This window comes from Thermobia domestica, chromosome 15, assembly GCF_964235325.1.
Source record: "Thermobia domestica chromosome 15, izTheDome1.hap1.1, whole genome shotgun sequence".
NCBI classification, from domain to species: domain Eukaryota; kingdom Metazoa; phylum Arthropoda; class Insecta; order Zygentoma; family Lepismatidae; genus Thermobia; species Thermobia domestica.
In genome coordinates this window covers 42,117,883-42,138,205 of record NC_137468.1, presented here as the reverse complement: position 1 = coordinate 42,138,205, position 20,323 = coordinate 42,117,883, and the positions used below count along the sequence as shown (strand labels likewise).

Below are 20,323 nucleotides of genomic sequence, written 5' to 3'. Positions count from 1 at the left end.
ACTCCTTGGATCCACCTCTGGATGAGTTGTGAGTGTACTACTGCTATTAGTGAAGAAGACACCAAGCAACCAAATGATTGGTCCATGTGAAAACAAAAATCTGTGAAATTTTGCTTCCGAAGACCATTTTAAGTAAGTGAACTTAAAATTTGTGTGTTTCGTAATAGTAATTCCCATCTCAGATTATTTCGTTAAAAAAAAAAAAAAAAAAAAAAAAAAACCGAAGAAGGGGGAGGCTCATTTTACTATTTCACAGTAGCGGATCGTAGTGTGTACAAGCACCGGTTGCAATGTTGTAATATCAAAGGTATGTAGGTACGCGCAAGTGTTCGCATCCCCCAGTCTTATCCAAGAAATATTCAGGAAATATGAAGAGGAAAGTCTTTTAAGCTCTATTTGTATATTATTGATTAAATTATTTCTCTAATATTAATTTAATATATAAGCTATTTCCTTTTTTTCAAACAACCACTATCAATGCATGTTTATACACTATTTATATACAAAACCTCTACACTCATGTTATTGAACACGAGATAAATCGAATACATAGTATGTGCTGAGCCATGAATGATGGTGAAAAGAAGAACAAAAAAGCAAGAAAATTGCATGCACGCAGTTAAACAAAATTATTTAATTATATAAACTATGCATTATTTTAGAATGGAAGGTCTTTCTTCGATCTTTCGAGCTTCAAATTTTTCTATTACCTTATTGAAATCTGAAATGCTGCTCGCCAAGTTTCTCTGAATAGAAAGCATCGCTACCGCAAATATTTTCCGCTTTATTTTCTTTAGGGTCCAGAAACACCTCTCTCCTCCGACAATATGCATTTTGTTAACATTTCTTTGTATAAATATACGGAACAAAAAGTCCATTTTCAGGAACCACGTATTTTTTGTCTGTAAAGAAGCATGAAATCTAAGATGTTTTCCTTTGAAAATGAAAAAAAAAAAAAAATAGTTTAATATTCCAGCAAATTAGGCTAAAGAAGACAGATGAGTATTGGAAGTGAATGATTTGATATTAATTTATGCTCTCCGCCGGAAGTCGAACACGGAATCATGTGCACGAAAGACACAGAGCTAGGAGTTAGACCAGTAGTAAGACATTTTCTTCTTGAAGACTCGATTGACGCCCCCCCCCAGAATAGGATTTTTTAAAAAATAAATCTTATCCCAAGAATTTTCACCTATGTATTATAAATGTTAAATAAAATCTATTGACTTCGAACGACCGCCCCCCCCCCAAACTTTCAGCCTGGATCCGTCCCTGCTACCACCAGACTTATATTTGTTCTTTGCGAGTTTATATTTTGTGAATAACTTCTTTCTTCCACACATCTGTATCTTCCTCACCCTATCAATTGAGTCAAGCGCTGCTAAGCGGAGGAATTCGTAACTATTACTGAAGCTGACCAGTTGTGGCAGAAATTGCAACCGCAAGGGACCAATATGGGAAGATAGGAGCGTTGCAAGAATAAATCCACTTCCCCATGTTAAGAGATAGGAGCTCGCTGCCATATGCTCAATATTACTGCTTCCAGTGGCAACGTTCGCTGCCACCGGAAAGGTAAATCTCTCTCTTTCTTTCCGTTTTTTTAATTGACTTTTTTCAGAAATGCATCAATACTGTTTTGCGCTCAAGAGCAAAGGTTTATTTTTTACTGATACACTACTTTAACACTTAAAAATATTTTTAGTATTAAAAAAAAATATCCGGTTGCACAACCATGCAACATATAGTACCAGCCGCCACTGCTATTTCAGAGAGCTTTTTTGATCAAAATAATAAAAAACCAGTCAGGAAAACCTTTTATTCTTCATTTAATTAATGTGAACCACAAACATCATCAAATCATTGCATTTTTATTGTTTCCAGTGTTGCTAACTGTGATATCAAAGTTAACGAAACTTCGCTAACTTCAAAAGACTGTAGTTAATTCATGAAGCATTGGTCGAGAATGGTATTTGGTGTGTTTATTATTCATGTAAAGCTAAACCATCTGACAAAATTTCAGAATTTTAAAATATGGTGTTTTTGAGAAAATGGCGCCCAAAAATGGCGATTTTTGAGAATTTTACAATTTCTCGAATTTTTTGCAACACAACAATTGCACACAGAAGCGATATAATTTTTTTTTCGGAAAGCGGGTAACTAGGTCTTACCAACCGTGAAAACAGAATTTTAAAATTCGAACCGGAAGTGCTCGAAAAAAATTCGCAAACTTCGACTTTTCAGATAAATTGACGTTCATTTCTTAATTTATGTACAAAAAGGTACGCATGCGCAAACCGAACTACAATAAAATATAGTTTATTTATATCCCTATGCACATACCACAACAAGAATTATAACTCTACCTGTCTCCATAGCTGAATGGTGGGGCTCCGAAGTTGACCATTTTCCATGTTTTTTACAATTCATAAATTGTACTCCCCGTCTTTGATGGCCCGTTACTTGGCGGGAAAATTTTTTTCGACAAAACAAAAAAATATGGGTCTCTTAAAAACATGTCTAGTTGCTATAAAAAAAGTTTCAACAATATCTGAGATGGTGATGGTACAATTTTATTTATTTATTTATGTATTTTTTTTTTTTTTTTTTTTGCCTGAGTTGAAATGGAAGGCACCATAAGGTGAAATTCGAACCATTGTTCGGCTTTTATCCGAGGCACTTTTCCCACCTAGGATTGAATCCGGATCAACGCGCTTTACACAGGAGTTGAATTTTAGTCAGGATATATATATTCAAAGCCATAATCTAGATTTGCCAGATTTTTTTTCTTGAGATTTTATTATTATTATTATTATTATTATTATTATTATTATTATTATTATTATATATGATATTCTGTACGGTTTCATGTAATAAAATGTGCCAGAAGAACGTAAAACTGACGGGAAAACATAAGATGTGGCAACCATAGGATAATCCTAATATTGTTTTGGTGAGACTGAGAAAACATTCTGGAAGAACCTTAGAATGGTTGGCTGTAGGATTGAAGTCCTAGTGCTTTTGATTGCAGAAAAACGAGAAAGCTAACAGCTCAGCTATAGCTGCGTGATTAGTGTTCTTGCTGTTGTATATAAGAACACATTAAACTGCTACTGATAATAAGACAATTCTACACGTTAAACCCGGCTCTCTCCGCTGGTCTAGTAGCTGGTGCGCGCATGCCTTTAGTGTATGGAATTTCGGGTTTGATTCTCGGTGGAAGATCATTGGAAGCATTACGGTGGTTCAGATTCGATCTTATACTATGTTGGCTTTGTAAAAATTGTATTAAGTAAGAAAGCGGTGCAGATTTACAACGGACAGTACAGTGACTCTTTACAGCCAGATCGGCGTATTAACAAGAAACGCAGCTTATTGAAAACGACACCACAACGAGAAGAGCTATATAAAACGATGACGGATTAAGCCGAAATCTAAGGAGGTCCAATAGATTGAAAAAAATCACTCGACGGATTGTGTTATTAATATATGTTTTTTTTAAGATAGGGAGAAGTGTTGGTCAAAAAGTACTTTGTAAAAATTATATGTGCAAATAGTTGTAGTAAAAAAAAGTTAAATTGTTTAGTTCCAATTTTATTGTTTAAAAATATATCCAACTATTGGTTTACCAGGAAGCTTAAAAAGGTGTAATAAACTGCTAATTAATAATGTTAGCGAATGTGTATATATGGTTATTAGTATATTGGTGTTAAAGTAAAGGGGCATTGTTCTATTTACAACGAAGAGTGATCTTAAAATACTTTAGATCCATGTCTCACTTTTCAAAATTTATGTGGGTGCATATCAATGGCGGAGTGTTATATGTTTCCAGGAAAGTCTCAATATTTGATTGATTTATTTATTTTTAGTTAAGAGCTTTATGAACACTGTCATAAAGGGTTGTGCTGTGATAGTAAAATATACCTGTACTATAAGGATAAGTTGGGGCTGCCCTAGCTAGTCGGTAACACGGCTGACTTAAACGTGAAAGAAACGGGTTCCAACCTGGGTCCAAACTAAAAATCTTGGATTATTTTTCCACGTAGTCGGCGCGCATGCCGGCAAATGTGGTATTTTTGAAATACCTGAGTATTCAGTAGTTGTATGTGCATTCAACAGAATTTGCAGAATTTGTAATTATATATGAATTAGCTGCTACAAAAATATGAAATGTGCTATTCTTTCTCTCTAAAACCATAATTATACCCAGGCATATTGCGGGACATATAAATAGTGCCCGACTTAAAGTGTGAATATTAGTGTAATGAATATATACAATTTAATTATACTTTTGATATCTACTTAATTTCAAAAAATGAGTGGTTTTAATTGTTTGTAATGCACCTTGTGCGAATTCTTCTTTTTCAGAATGGCTCTGGCACTTTGTAAAGTAGCAGCTGACCAGTCGTTTACTGCAGCAAATTGTATCTGTTCAGCTACAGCTGCTATTGTGACTACGCAATGTCGCAGTTTTATTACTTTCCCCGGGGGATCGAAGAAAAAAGAATACACTGCCAAGAAGTTAGTAGGGTATGTACTTGAAGGAAACTAGAAGAGATCGATTGAATTATAACCTACTACAAAAATAAATTGACTAATAATAATAATACAAAACTTGGACCTGTACTATAGGGAACTAAGAACGCGAGTCTACCCAATTGTTTTGTATCTGTCCCCTTCCTCAGTAACGTCTTGCATTTTTCAGTGACTTGAAATTTGCTTGCAGGAAGCCCAAACACACTTACGAGAATTTCAACTGTTATAAAAGTAATTTTAAAAAATGCTGTAACCTTCCGTTTTCTGCTTCCTCATCGCATTGCTTATTTACATTTCTTAAAAATTTTCTCGCTTCACCATGAACATTAAATAATATGCTGATATGCTTAGGAATTTTAACTATCACTTATTTCACTTAATTCTAATATCTGCAAATTCCTTGTACTTTCAAAATTTCGTGTTTCCCCTTCAATTTTGTTCACGGAGGGTAAAAGTAGGAGTAAAACCATAAGGACATCAACAAAATACAGCGTATCCGAATACTGATACGCTCAGAATACTCTCTAATTTTAACTGACTCTGGTACGGCACTTTTTAATACTTTAAAAGTTTATTTAACTTTTGCTATAAGACATTTTTCAATAACTTCTTTTTATTACTGAATATATAACATTATAAACTTTCTAGCATATGAAAATTAGAAAAAAAAAGAAAGAAATTACAAAATGACAAAATTATTTACTTTACAAATTAATCTTTAGTTCGTATTCAAATCATTTATTTTTTCTTTACTAGATTCCTATTCGTTGCCCCTATATTGAACATGCGAGCAAGACGCGTAGACGACTAATTTTGAGACGCGAATAAAACGCAGTGGGATGACTTGAAGTGAAAGAACTAACATCACATATAGAATTTCTCATGGATGAATATATAGAAGCCTTCTTTCACCTATGAAAAATAATATATACGTAATAATTTTAAAACTGCATATGCCTTATGCTGGAAAGTTGTTCTCGCGCTGCCTGCTCTCTCTTCGCTCCGGGCACATCACCGCCAAATTCGTGTATTGATATCTTAGGTGATCAGCTGAGCGTGGGCGAGAAGGAAAGAGCACTCCCGAAAGTTCAGTTAGTTTTCCCCAGAAAAATATAAAATAACTTTTTCTTTTCTTCTTTTTTGGGGGCTGGGGGTATAAATGGAGTTACATGCACATCACTATATTTCATTAAATTTTGGTAAGTACACCTCTTTATTTTCCAACAAAACATTTTTTGTATAGGAAATTCATACTTTTTTCTCGGGAAAATTGATGGTGAACTTTTGGGAGAACCCGACGAGCTTAGACGCTTGAAACCAAGAAGCTATACGTGGTTCAAGTAACTGCTAAAAATAACTCCACAGAAACTCCCTATAATGAATACAGGTTTGTCTTTGCAGCTTAATGAGCTATTCTAAGTCATGTATGGAACGAAGGACGGAACTGTGAGAAAGCGTTCAATTATTAATCAAAATCACATATATCGATTCTGTATCATTATATATGGTGGTCGAACAAGCTGTTCGCTGAGGAGGTTCGAATAGCAAACAAAAACTCTGGAAACAGTCGTTCCAAAAATTCCACTTCACTAAGTGCAGTTGCTCCCCTAAGCCGATTGGCACAAATAGATTGTTATATCGCGGAACCGTTAATCGCGATAGCGGCAGCATCTCGCGCGGAGCATGTAAAAATGTGTATATCTTTTATTTTCACTTCATAAATTTTCAGTTCTGTCTTTTTTTCTTAATTTCGTTAATATCGTACACTTTTGGATATTGATATTTGGCACAAAAATTAGTATAACATTTATATATAGTAATATGCAAATAATTCGTTATTTCATTTATACTTGACGTAAATCACAGAATAAAATATCTCAAAACACAAATAATAAGTCACAAATATCTTAAATAGATGTTCAGTAAATTAAATATGCAATTATCTTACTATCTAATATTATGTGGTCATCTGGTGCCTGCGTACCACAAATAATACGATGAAAACATAAACCGTGAAAATACTTAATTTCTAAGCATAATACACAAAATCACATAGGATGATAAATACAAACAAGTACTTATAAACTATCATTTAATTTAGAGCCACTTCATGGCTAAGCGGTTAGTGTACGCGCCTTTGGCGTCAGAGATTCGGATTCTTTTCCCGGCGGGAGCTCATGTGGTTCGGATTCCACGTTAATCAGTAGGTCCCATCTTATAGCCTCGCTGCTGAAACGGACGTTAAACTCAAAATCAACTCAATTATCATTTAATTCGAGTACAACAGACATATTTCAATTGTTTGACGAAATATTCCTCATTTAAATAGCAAAGAGCACATATATTTTAAAAATAACATGGTTCATACTTGAAGTAACTGCTAAAATTAACTCCGAGGGATCACAGAAACTCCTTATAATTAATACAATTTTGTCTTCGCAGCTTCGCTTGGGAAAGTAGTGGAATCGTGGCTTTTCGTTGTGGTCGTAATTTCCTGTAAACACAGATATACTGCTCTTTTTTTCTCTATATCTTTCGTTTTCTCTTTCTCTCCCTCTCTCGTTTTCCCAGCTATGCCGCAACGAGAACCGAAGCTGGGAGACGGCGGATAAGAATATAAGTACTGTAAAATACACAAATAAGTATATAACTTAATCGGACGTGAACAGTAAGTTAAAAATTGATTTTGTAAACAAATAAAATTCTGTTTATAATGTATAACACATATAACAAGACTCAATGCGAATTAGACTACATGCAAAATTCCTATTTTCAATTTCTACGGCCATTTAGTAAATTTAACCTTTTGTGTACTAGGTGGCGTAATTTGTCTGTTGAAATATGTTTAATATACTCACTATATTCTTCGACCGATCACTTCACTTTGAGGTCGTTGTGGTCCCAGCACCGTGGCTTGAATAATCACAAGGGTTCACAGCAGGTTCTGTAAGCGATGATTCACATTCCACGCCAATGCATTTACACACTCACATTTGATGCTCTGTATCTTACTTGTGGATGTCTTAGTTGGCACACTGTTGCACAAAATATAAAAGTATGGGGAATACCAAAGTATCTACGAATACTGAACAGTCCACTGTCCGTGATGCTCAATGAATTACAACACTAATAATAGGCGGGGAAGTCCGCTTCACACATTAAATCTTCAACACTCAAATATAAATATGACATATATAGATAATTTCTCAACTTAATGCTCAACCTAGGCAAGGGGAGCTCACTTCAATACAATGGTGCGAATTAACTTGGAGAGCACACCCGAACTCTACTTATGGGTGTCTCGACACGAGGACAAGAGTCCTGCGTCCAAACAAGCAAGCGCGCGAATGAATCGTTTTTCCAGCCATCTCTTGCATATAACAAGGCATGGGCGGAAGGAAAATGTCCTGAAAAGTCGCAGTTTAGGGACCAAGTCCAGAGAAACAGTCACAAAGAATGCAGACACTGCGTAGGCGACTTCCCTGTTCCCTGGCCATATAAGGTCTTGAGATCGGAGCTAAACGCACAAACACAGAGACAAACATATTAAACTTGTGAGAGAAGCAATTCTTTTATATACGAGGTTTGTTTAATAAGTTCAGAGTTGGCACTGTCTTTCCTATTTTGATTAAAAACCATAGATGAGCCTCAAAAACCATAGATGAGATAGTATGTCTGGAGCAAAGAGCGGAACAGTGGCCTAGCGTTCAATTAACCAAAATCACATACAGCGATTTTGTATCGATATAATATTTGCCTCTGAAATTGTGTTTTCTTCTTCTGTAGCTGCTGGATATCTTGTATAAGTTTCTGAAATCTGTAATTTCGTAAAGAAACTTCCTTCAGCAAAATTAAAGATAAACCTTTATCGTGTGGAAAGATTAATAGTTCGTTTTTTCTACTTGATTTAAGAAATATCTTCAGATGAGACGTAGAAAGGAACTTTAGTGCCAGCATTTAAGCCAACAAGGGAAAAATTGTGTCCCCAGAATGTTATACAACATGTTCAGCATTCTTGACATGTATGTGTTGAGTAGAACCCTCCCATAAGCGGATCGTAGGTTCATCCAAGCGGATACACAAAAGAGTGCTAATATTGCTATGAATCACTTAAGTGCTCTTTCCAGTTTCATCAAAAGGGAGTAAAATTGCCTTGTGTGCATTTCTTGTCTGCGTTACAGCACTTGGAAGATGGTCAAATAACTTTCCACAGAAATGTTATAGTGTAATAACTATGAATATACTGATATTTTTTTGTGGTGTTGTAATTGCGAAAAGAAAATGCACTTGGTCAAATTTTCCTAAAAACTTTGTTTTAATAAATGCGAGAACAGCAGTCAATGACTCACAGCAACATAATCTTTGTATCCGTTTGCATAGATGCGTGATTTACTGTTTATATGCTCCTGCTTTTCAGGGATATAATAGAGCAACGTCTACAAGTAGAGTTACTAGAGCTATGCATCAAGAAATATTTTTATTTTAATAAAACACCAGGTTTAAATTATTTTCATTATTGCACCAGTATTATCGCGCGGCACTAATTCCGTTTTTATTTAGTGATTTGATATAATACAACTAATGAGATTAAGACTATGTACAGAAATCACCCCATATTATATAAAATACAATGTCGATATACCTAGATAGGCTGGTGTGTGGTGGCTGAAGGATCAATTTATTCACATAATATTTCAGTGTAAACTAACATCAAAATCCAGAGAGGAATTCTTAACAAGATTATATTTCTCTCGGCTGCAAACTGAATAATGGTTCGGATCCCACTAAACTTAGGGTTGCCAGACTTTTCAGAGAGAAAAAAAGGAAAATCTCAAGATTTTTAAGGAAAGAAACAGAAGATATGTAATATTGAGAATTAACATATAACAAACAGTTTGATAGTAACGCAGAATAATTTTGATTGAAAACTGGGGGGCATGGTGCGTCAGTAGTGAGTGCTTTCCTCTGGGTATGTGAGGTCCCTGGTTCGATTCCCGGCGAAGTAAGTTTGTGGTGGACAACATCTTGTCCGTGGGTTTTCTCGAAGTACTCCCATTTCCTCATACATTATATCCATCATTATTCAGTTGCTTTAATCGTCCGTCTCCCTTAGCCTAAAGGGCATGACGTGGGACGTTAACCTGAAACATTTCATTTTTTATTGAAAACTCAGACAGTTTCATTAAAAACCAGGGGCCGCGGTATCTGAGTGGTAGAGCGTTCACCTCTGGTTCATCGGGTCCTTGGTTCGATCTCAGCTCGCGCCAAGTGAGCTTCGTGGTAGGCAAACACCATCTGCGTGGGTTTTCTGGAGGTACTGTTTCCTGCCACTTCTTCATTCCGCCATTTCATTCATTTCTTATCATCACCGTCTCCTTCAGCCTCGCCGGCATATCCGTGGGACGTAAAACTTAAAGATTTTATTTTCATTAAAAAAAAATGTTACAAAAGACAAAATAACTGTACTACAATTCCGAATGGGATATAATATGGCTCGGATTCCACGTTAAGTTGCATGTCATACCGTATAACCGCGGTGCTAAAAGAGACATTCACTTAAATCCAACCAACCAAATATATTACAAAAACTTGTGTTCGTCTTCGAACTTTATTTTAATTAAGATTGCATCTATTAGCAGTCCCACATACTTCTTTTACACATTCAAAAATATTTGCAGGACATATTTACAAAATTCACAAGCACTTTAGAGTTGTACTTTTAGTAATTCACAGTAGCTTCTGTTCTTCACGAAAGTATATCACGATCGATCGATGAGCCCCGGCTAGATAGGAGATAAAACTCAGTCTGATGTATTTTCTCTCACAATATTATGTCACATCGTTGGGTTGCGTTGTTAACACTGCGTGTAAGAAATCAGTTCCTCTAATTATTTTTTTTAATTAAAAATTGAAAAAAAGGAAAGCAAATCAAGTCGCACTGACATTTTATAAAAACATTTTTTTAAATGTCCAGGACTATTTTTTTTTATTTATCAATAAAAAGGAAGAAATTGTTTTACGGGGAAAATAAAACGTAAAAATTTGCCAGAAAAACCTAAAACATATGGGGAAAACGTAACATCCGAGAGCCGTATTTAATATGTGGGCGCCGTTCTTCATAACCCCGTTGTTGCACAAGGACGTTAAAGCCAAACAAACTTTTCTTTCTTTTTTTTTTTTTTTTTTTTTTTTTTTGAAAAATCCATAGATTTTGTCAACCATGACACGTAGGCGTGTGTAATCACTAATGTTTCGTTATTTTGATTCAATTTGTTACAGTATACGCTTGGTTAGTAGTAATAGTAGTGTTAGTAGTTACGTAATAGTGCCTATTAGTGTTAGAATAACAGTAGAAATGACATGCAGAAGTCTTCAGTTTCATAATTTGTGTCCCCAGTTACACAAATGGTGCTGCTCTCCTTCAATTCATTTTGACAATCCTATCTACAATGGTGTTACAGTATGTTACATGTTGGCACAATTGCTGTCATTAAATTTCTTGTCTGCATATTATGTTATTACATTGAATTTCTAATTCATTTATCATTTCTCATTTCAGATATTCAATGGAGCAAATGTTTGAAGTTGTTTCCGATGTAGAACATTATCATGATTTCCTTCCGTGGTGTACAAAGTCAATCGTTACAATAAGAACTCCACATAAGTTAAAAGCAGATCTTGCAATCGGATTTCCTCCTATTCATGAAAGGTATACGTCGTATGTAACATTAGAAAAGCCTCGACTTGTGAAAGCAGTATGTAAAGATGGAAGGCTATTCAACCATTTATTGACCCTATGGGAGTTCAGCCCAGGAATAAAAAGGAATCCGAAAACGTGTATTATAGATTTCCATGTGTCGTTCGAATTTCGATCTATGTTGCACTCGCAGATTGCCAATATTTTCTTTAACGAAGTAGTGAAGGCGATGGAAGGTGCTTTTATACGTGAAGCTCGAAACCGATATGGAAAGGCTTCTGTACAGAGTAAAAGGTTGAGTATAGTGCCTGTGAATTCTTAACGACAGTAGTATATGTAGTAATTGTATTAATTTTAATTATGTGATCGTGTTGTCGGAAAATCGTAAGGTAATATTTAATGAGATATTTTTTTCTTTGTAAATGTGACTCGATTAATAGTATTTCTTGATTGCTTCCATGAGAATCAACTTTTGTAGGACTTTTGTCGTAATATGAAATAATACTCATTTAAGTTCCTATTGACTTTTCTGTTTTGTTCTCCTAACTGAGCTGTTTGGAGTTTTATGCCATGAATATTTGGCCTATTCTAAAAGATAGATACTTTCTTTACTCTTTTGCGCTTTGTAGCAGTTTCTGAATTATTTAATTACAGTATTAAGTGTCTTTTAGTTACTATAAAACTACAGTTCACATCAATTCATTGAATTCGGGTTTATCTATGTAATAAATGAATTTTGAAGAGTATGTTCGTTTCGACTCTTCTTTTCCATGTTTTCTAGTCGTTTTAAACTCTTAAAATTGTAATAATTGTACAAGTACAGAAGTTCAATCCCATTTCGAAAATCATGTTTGAAAGGTAACTCAGAATCAAGATAATTAATCATAGACTGTCAAATCAATATCCGATTTACGTTGCGTAAAATAACAAGATCCGGTAGAATTACCGCTGAGGCTGGTTTTGAAGTGCGCACAAAATTTACAGCAGATGGCACATACAAGGTGTATTAGAAAAGTAATGAGACTAATTTTCTGTTAACGGTGAATTTTATTACATTTACAAATCAAGGTTCCCTTCAAAATATTTTCCTTGAGCATTATAAAAGCGATAGAGGCGTTATTTTCATTCTTCATAGCAGTGCTGGTAGGGATCTGCTGAAATACTTTTCAGCTCGTCGGTTACGCTCTTCTAGGTATTATTCAAAGTACCAAAATGGCGTTCTTTCAAGTGACTTTTGAGCCACGGGGAAAAAAGAAGTCAAAGAGATTGAGATCACCCTTGATAATGCAACTGAAGAATTTTGGCTTCCTCTCAAAGAGGTCCAGAAGATCAAGACACACATCCTCCCGATTGTTCTTCTACTCAGTCGTGAGGTTGGGGCCGCGGTGGCTCAGTGGTAGAGCGTTCACCTCTGGTGCTAGGGGTCTCGGGTTCAAACCCTGCTCCCGCCAAGTGAACTTTGTGGTGGACAAACACCGTGTGCGTGGGTTTTCTCGGGGTTCTCCCGTTTCCTCCCACTTTCTTCATTCCACCATTTCATTCATTACTCATCATCACCGTCTCCTTTAGCCTAACCGGCATAACCGTGGGACGTAAAACTCAAAGATTTCATTTCATTTTCAGTCGTGAGGTTCTTTGGAACCATCTTGGCGCACACTTTTTTTCATATCTAGCCTGTGTTAAAATTGGATTAACGGTAAACACGTTCAAATTTAACACATTATTGGTTATTCTCATCGCCAATCGATGATCTGACCTCAGAAGAGACTTCACTCTTTCCACATTGCCACTTTCTACTTTTTTTTCAGGTTAAAGGTCTTCCACTTGTTCTCGACCTTCTAAAACGGACTTGTGCCATCTAAACACTTGTGCCGTGGATAGGAATATTTCCCATAAGCTCTTCGTAACTTTTCATAAGTCACAGTAGCAGATTCACCAAGCTTTACACAAAATTTCAGGCACAACGTTGCTCAAACTTTTTGCCGGTCCATTTTTAGAACGCATCTCAGAAACTCAACTCAATTTCAGACGCTATTAACAATCGTGTAGCAACTGGAGCAAATTCAAACTTGCACTGAGTCAACAGCAAAGGTTGACTTAACTGCCGTGTGGAGATGGAGGCAACAACGTTGTCGGTTCGTAACAGTGTTGCCAGTCTCATTATGCTTCTAACACATCTCGTATGTATAAAGAAATGTGTATTGGATATGCTAGAGGGTATAGATCAACTATCAAGCTTTGAAAATAAGGTGAGTTTAAAATTTTAAATAAAAGCTAAGTTGTAGAGTCAGTAGTATTAATACTGCTGCACTGTTCTAAAGTGTCAATATAAAAATTCATTCTTTTCGTGTATTTTAATATGTGAAGAGTCTAGGAAAGACCTGAAGGGCCATAAATGAAATTTAGAAAAAATAAACTTTGAATAGAAAAAGTCATTAACGCCCGATCTTCTAAAATATTTATGGAAATATCTGTGAAACTTCAACGATTTTTGCAATTTGTAAAGATTACTAAAAATCTAAGTGGTTCAAACAGTTGAACTGTATGTCAGGTTCTATCGATGTTACTTTTCTTTTTTTCTTTCTGGATTCTGCGTATAGTGTAGAGGAGTTGCATCAAAATTTATTGGACACCTAAAAATTCAAGACTCCAGGATTCAAATATCTTTAAAGTCTATTTTGATGAGAAAAACTGAGAATTAATGTAATAAATAATTATGTATCTCCAGTAATTCTTTGTATGTTGATAATCGTTTTAGTCAAAAACATTTTCTTCAGCTTAACTGCTAATATCATCGGAAGTTATATGATGATGTAAAGTAAGTAGAAAGAAGGGTGAAAAACTTAAGGATATACATAACAAAGTAGGACACTAACATCATTTAACCATATGAACTTTATAAAGAATTTGGCGCGCAAATTACATTGTATACTTTTTATGTACAATATTTACATACAAAGAGATTTTAATACTTATCTTTTCTCGGAAGCAGAAAAATGAGAATTTTATAAATCTTTTTTACAACTATTTACACACACACACACACACACACACATATATATATATATATATATATATATATATATATATATATATATATATATATATATATATACAGATGGTGATCAGAAAAATGGAAACACCTGAACGAAATTGCAACTTACTAGATTAAAATTGTGTCGGGCCACCTTTCGCCTTCAGAACAGCCTTGATGCGACGCGGGATGCAGGCATAGAGGTCGTGAATGGTAGCAAGTGGGATTTTACACCATTCATTGTGCAGGACATCGGCCAGTTCTGTGAGAGAGGATGGAGGTGGAAATCGTCGCCGGAGTCGTGTTTCCAAGACGGACCACAGATGTTCAATTATGTTGAGATCTGGGGATTGGGAGGGCCAGGGGAGGTGTTGAACTTCATCCAGATGTTCCTTAAACAACGCCAGCTGTGTGAATGGGTGCATTATCATCCTGGAAGATGGTGTCATTGTCCAGGAACAACATCCGGACCATAGGATGCAAGTGGTCTCCTAAACTTGCGACATAATCGTTGGCAGTGATTCGTCCACTAAGTGTGACCACAGAACCCAATGAAAACCATGATATTGCGGCCCACAGCATCACCGAGCCGCTGCCATGTTTCATAGTTGGGCGGAGACACTACAGATCATAAGCTTCTTTGGGCGTTCTCCACACATAAACACGGCCCATGGTTGGGAATAGGGTGAAGGATGACCATATCACACGTTTCCAGTCCTCAACGGTCCAAGTTGCATGGTCGCGGCGTGCGAAAGCGTTATGGTCCCTGATGAGCGATTTGGCCCGTGCAACACGGGGACCGGTTTGGCCCGTGCAACACGACCCCGTAAGTTCATGTCATGTAATTCGCGGCGGACTGTGATTGTCGAAACAGGGTGGGGGAGGTGCTGATTGAGTTCCTCCGTCACTTGCTCCGCAGTGGCACGACGGTTCTGCGTGACAATGCGCTTTAATACCCGGCGTGACCTGTCACTCATGATTTTCTTCCGCCCACTGTTTCGCTTCCCCGATGTGGTTTTCCCGTGTGTTGTGTAGGCCATCATCACCTTCGACACTGTTCCACACGCCACCTAACACAGTAGCCACTGCCGTCACACTCACTCCACATAACCGCGCACCAACAATTTGCCCTCTTTGAAAATCTGAGAGGTCTCCCATTTTACACTACCTCCGTCTACTGCAGCCACTGGACACTGCTGTTCCACTGCGCCTGACGTAGTATGGAGACCGACCTAACACACCACCACCAGCGGTCCGGCGCTGCTGGCGCCACGACACCACTGCCAACCCATACATCTGACGTCTTGCCAACTACAGGTGTTTCTATTTTTCTGATCACCATCTGTATATATATATATTTCATGTTTAAAATACACTTTTCAAATTTTATTTTGAATGTTTTTATTTTCTTGCTTCGCAAAAACTATAACTGTCATTGTTAAAGGTGCAAATCTTTATGTATACATTAATTAATAACTTAGAATCCAAATTTTGCCCAAGTTGCCTAGAACACTATGGAGATTTTGTAGTTTTTTGAGGAACGTTTCGAAACACCAGTCTTTCCGTTAATGAAAATAATTTTTCAGTATTTTCATGGACTGCAGATGATGTTCGCTATCAATCCGGTGATTAGATAAAACCCAAAATCGGTGGATTGTTGTATAGTATTCCTTTCGTACTATCTTGTACTGCTGGGGCCGCGGTGGCTCAGTGGTAGAGCGTTCACCACTGGTGCTTGGGGTCCCGGGTTCGATCCCAGCCCCCGCCAAGTGAACTTTGTGGTGGACAAACACCGTGTGTGTGGGTTTTCTCGAGGTTCTCCCGTTTCCTCCCACTTTCTTCATTCCACCATTTCATTCATTACTCATCATCACCGTCTCCTTTAGCCTAACCGGCATAACCGTGGGACGTAAAACTCAAAGATTTCATTTCATTTCATTTTCTCTTGTACTGCTATGGGTATTTCGTTTAGTTATATATTTATAAAGCTGAACAGCAGGACCGCAGAGGCCTAATATGAACTACCTCATCCAATGTACTAGCAAAGAAGTTATCCGGTTGAACCGTTTAAAATGAATTTTTCAACTTAGGTAGCACTTAGGTCAGGCTAGGTTTTTATCATTTCACAGAAAGCTAGGTTTTTATCTTTGATAGAAATATGTATCTTAAGAGGAAGATGAGAAAGGTCCAATTTTTTTGCCATTTAGCGTTTTTGAACAGTCTGCTTGTAAAGCGTTGAAAAGGAGGAGGCAGTTCCAACTTGTGGGAGTGAAATCCCATCTTGTATCAACAAGAATCTCGGAAACTAGAAAAAGAATTCGTATACACATTTCAAACACTTTTCTATAAACCTTATTTTTCCTTTGCGAAGAACGGGCATTGTGCTAATTTCTACTAGAAATTCTAGATTTAAAAGCTTATCTAAATACATATTTTCTGAGATTGGCCTTTGTTTTGTTAGAATGTGGAGAAGCAGAGTATATAAATTAAATTACAGCATTGTGTTCCCAGTAGACACGCATATGGCATACTTCTTTCTGATAGATTAAGGATCACTGTCGGTTTTAATTTCTTCAATAATTTTAATGCTAGGATGTATAAAATGAAGTATATCAATCAAATTACCCAATTGAGAATCTTGTTTATTTATGAAAAGACTGTCATCAGCGTAGCTAAAATGAAAGAGAGAACTACATTCTTTGTAAAATATCTGATTTGATTATTCAAAACCGTTCATTACATCATTGGACAGAAAACATAATAGGAAATTACTCATAACAAGCCCATCAGTTTGTAAAATTTTCGTTGAAACGAAAAAAGTAAAAAATACTGTTGAAACCTCTAATAATTCGTTAATTTATTTGCTTGGCACAGTGGTTAAATCAATTGAAATCGATGAGTATATATTATGATCTTACCAATAAAATAACTTTTCAATAAAATTTGCAGACGGATGTGAAATGAACAAGAGATTTCCACTGACGAAAAGAAGAATGTTTGACATATTTCCCATTGAAACTACGAAATCTGTATTAAATTGCGATTTAGGCAACTTAGGCAAAATTTGAATTCAAGTTAGATACCCATACACAAAAATGGTCATTTCAGGTATTAAAGAATTCTTGTAAAACACGAAAATGAAAGTTGTCAAAAATTGACATAGAAGTGCGTTTATAAATGCAGAAGTACTTTTAAGATGTAAGGTTGTAAATCAACTTTATGATGATTGATGGTTGCAGTAGCGTTTCGTTCTTTTTATCATCCTTTCACATATACTCCAAATAATCAGCCAGACCTAATGACGTTAACACTTAAGTTGAAGGAAATGTTTTAAGTAGAACGTGCTTTAACACAGAAAATTCCGGAGGTTATGTAATATATAATATTTGGAAATTTTCAGAAAAGTTACTGACAGTTTCTATGTCCACATTCACTAAAAGCTCCGTCCATGCAGAAACGTGGAAAGAATTAGAACATTTATAGTCGGATGGGGCATAATTCATTCGAATTTCTCGTAAAATAAAATATTTTCTTACTTTTGCACCAAAGTATCATCTACAGTAGGATAGTTTTTCTGTTCATCAAAGCGGAATATCTATGAAATTGAAGTTACCATTTACAAATGTTTGCCTGCACTGAAATTCAAACAATAAAATAACCTTAATATACCACTGTGCTAATATCCATAGAAAATATTCTCTTTGCATTACATTAATTGTTAGCTAGAAGAAGAAACTAAGAATATTGCAACTCGTCGACGCTGCTGAATGTAATGTTAAACACCTCAATTTAATCAAAATGTGTTCCTAGTGGTTGTGAATTGTATGAATAAGCGACGATAGATTGGTTGCCTCTTAAATTGCGATTCGTAACAAAATTTTAATGAGCTAATAGAAAAACAGTGGGAAATTAACAGAGCTTAAAGCATGATATATTCAAACAGAATACAATAAAACTCTTCACATTGGACACTTAGGGTTCCTTGTAAAACTATTCAGTTCACAGAGTTCCCTAGGCTACAGATGTTGGAATTACATAACAATCTGCACACAAGAGTTTCGGAAGTTTCAGAAAAGGGTATGCAAGATACATGGTGCCCAACACAAAAAGCTATCCATCCAATTTCGTGGGTTTTACCTATTCCTTATTTATGACCAAAGGATTTACTGTATCCTAGAGAATAATTGCAAAGCTATTAATGTTCATGTGTTCATACTTGCTAATGGTTTGTAAGTTGTCCTTACGCGAGAAAATAATCCATCATGAATACTGTACCCAGTTTGGCTGAAGTTGTGACATGGTATCTTGTTAGCTTAGCTTAAGGAAATAGACGTAATGTGGCTACAAAGCTCATTTCAAAACACATTAAAAGACCCTATAAGTGTGGAACTTACCTATACCAGCCAGGAACTAGTAAAGGAACTTTATTTTTGTTAATATTTTCGCTGAGGAAGCACAGATTAATTTATCGTTTTCTTTTAAAGAGTTTCTTCTATTTATTTTTACATGAGAATGTGTAGAACCTGTTAAAATTGATTTAATAATCAATTGTTATTTGGAACCTTTTACAAGTCATTTCAAGTGGAAGAGATGATCGTGTTCAAATCAATATATTTATGAGAATCTTACTGTGATTTATGTATATATACATCTGCCATTGTTGTAGAGCGACAATGCGTTGGATAGTTATAATTACAATAAATATTATTTTAAAAGATAAACTGTATTTTTTTTCTCTCATTTTACCCAAAATTTAAAAATTAGCTAATTTAACTTGAAATAAAGATACAGGATTCGTATTCTGCGTAGCAAAGTGGCTAATATTGTTTCCTGAACGATAGCGATTATTGATCTATAGTGGATTGGAATCCTTCATGGGATCATCTTCACTGAGTTTTCAATCTCCTAATACACAGTTCGGTAATTAGGAAACTAAACGTACGTAGGTTTTTGGAACGAAAGTTTTTCATAGTGGCGAGTCTTTCGTGTGACCATGGAAACATATGCAGAAAGTATCGGTTCAGCCGGTCTCCACTGTGTCGCGTGACGCGGCTAAGTATAGAGTGGCATTGTGATACCTCGTTATGGTTTCAGCTATGGAACAAAGAGTGAATATCAAGTTTTGTGCGCGTTTAGAGAAAATTGCAACAGAAACAATTGAGAGGTTGAAAAAAAAGTCTACGGAGACCTTTGTCCTTCTCCTTGCTGTGTTTTTGAATGACATGTTTAATTGGTTGCATAAAGTCTATAGAAGATGACAAGCGCCATCTAGGTCGGGGCAGGACAGTTCTGGGTATAATTTTGAATGACCAAAATGCAAGCCTTAAGATAACATCAGATCTCATCCATAATGTTATTTCAACTTAAATGAAACATTTTGCTTCACTTCTGAGGTTTTTTTTTTTTTTTCTGCAGGTATAACTTCATATACTCCATTATGCTGTGTAGTATCCATATAATATTTTACAGTTAGTATTGCGCAACAATTAGAAATATGTGTGTCATTGTTCGGGTATGTGTGTCATATTAGAAGAAAACAACAATAGATACAATTTGCTAGTTAACTATAAATAAGGGCAATTCGGAAGCTTCGGCTACATACGGAACTAACCCCAGCTCAATTATATAAAATCAATAAAAAAGACACTCCTGGATGTTGGTGTGGGAATGAAAAGGGCGATATAGATCATATTATCTTTAACTGCTCTTCCACCAATAAACATAGAAACATTTTAATTGATGTAATCACGAAATATCAAGGAATCGGCCCACATAAGATTCAAAATCTTTTGTCATCAAATAATGCAAAAATCAATAAAGCTATAATATCTTTCTTACAAACTAATAATGTCAATATTTAAAAAAATGATTGAAAAGATTGAAAACAACAATAAAAACATGTAAATTTAATCTTTATGTACATTGTATTTGGTGTAAATTTCAATCCGGTGAAAAAAAAATAAATAAAAGTAATCATTTTGCAATATATACATATATGTATAAAATATAATACCTTAACCACAAATCTATGGTGACAATCCTATAATTAGGTATAACAA

At 35.7% G+C, this 20,323-nt stretch overlaps 1 protein-coding gene across 1 annotated transcript in view; it reads left to right on the top strand.

Moving 5' to 3' along the window:
* The window catches only part of LOC145671002 (coenzyme Q-binding protein COQ10 homolog A, mitochondrial), a 43,920-nt gene extending 24,935 nt beyond the window's left edge, over positions 1-18,985 (top strand). Inside the window, exons 3-4 of the mRNA XM_081739641.1 lie at positions 4,366-4,527; positions 11,093-18,985. Of these exons, the coding sequence (XP_081595767.1) occupies positions 4,367-4,527; positions 11,093-11,552 (621 nt within the window). The 5' untranslated portion in view covers position 4,366 and the 3' untranslated portion in view covers positions 11,553-18,985. The remainder of the gene's footprint in view (positions 1-4,365; positions 4,528-11,092) is intronic.
* Positions 18,986-20,323: the final 1,338 nt, after the last annotated feature.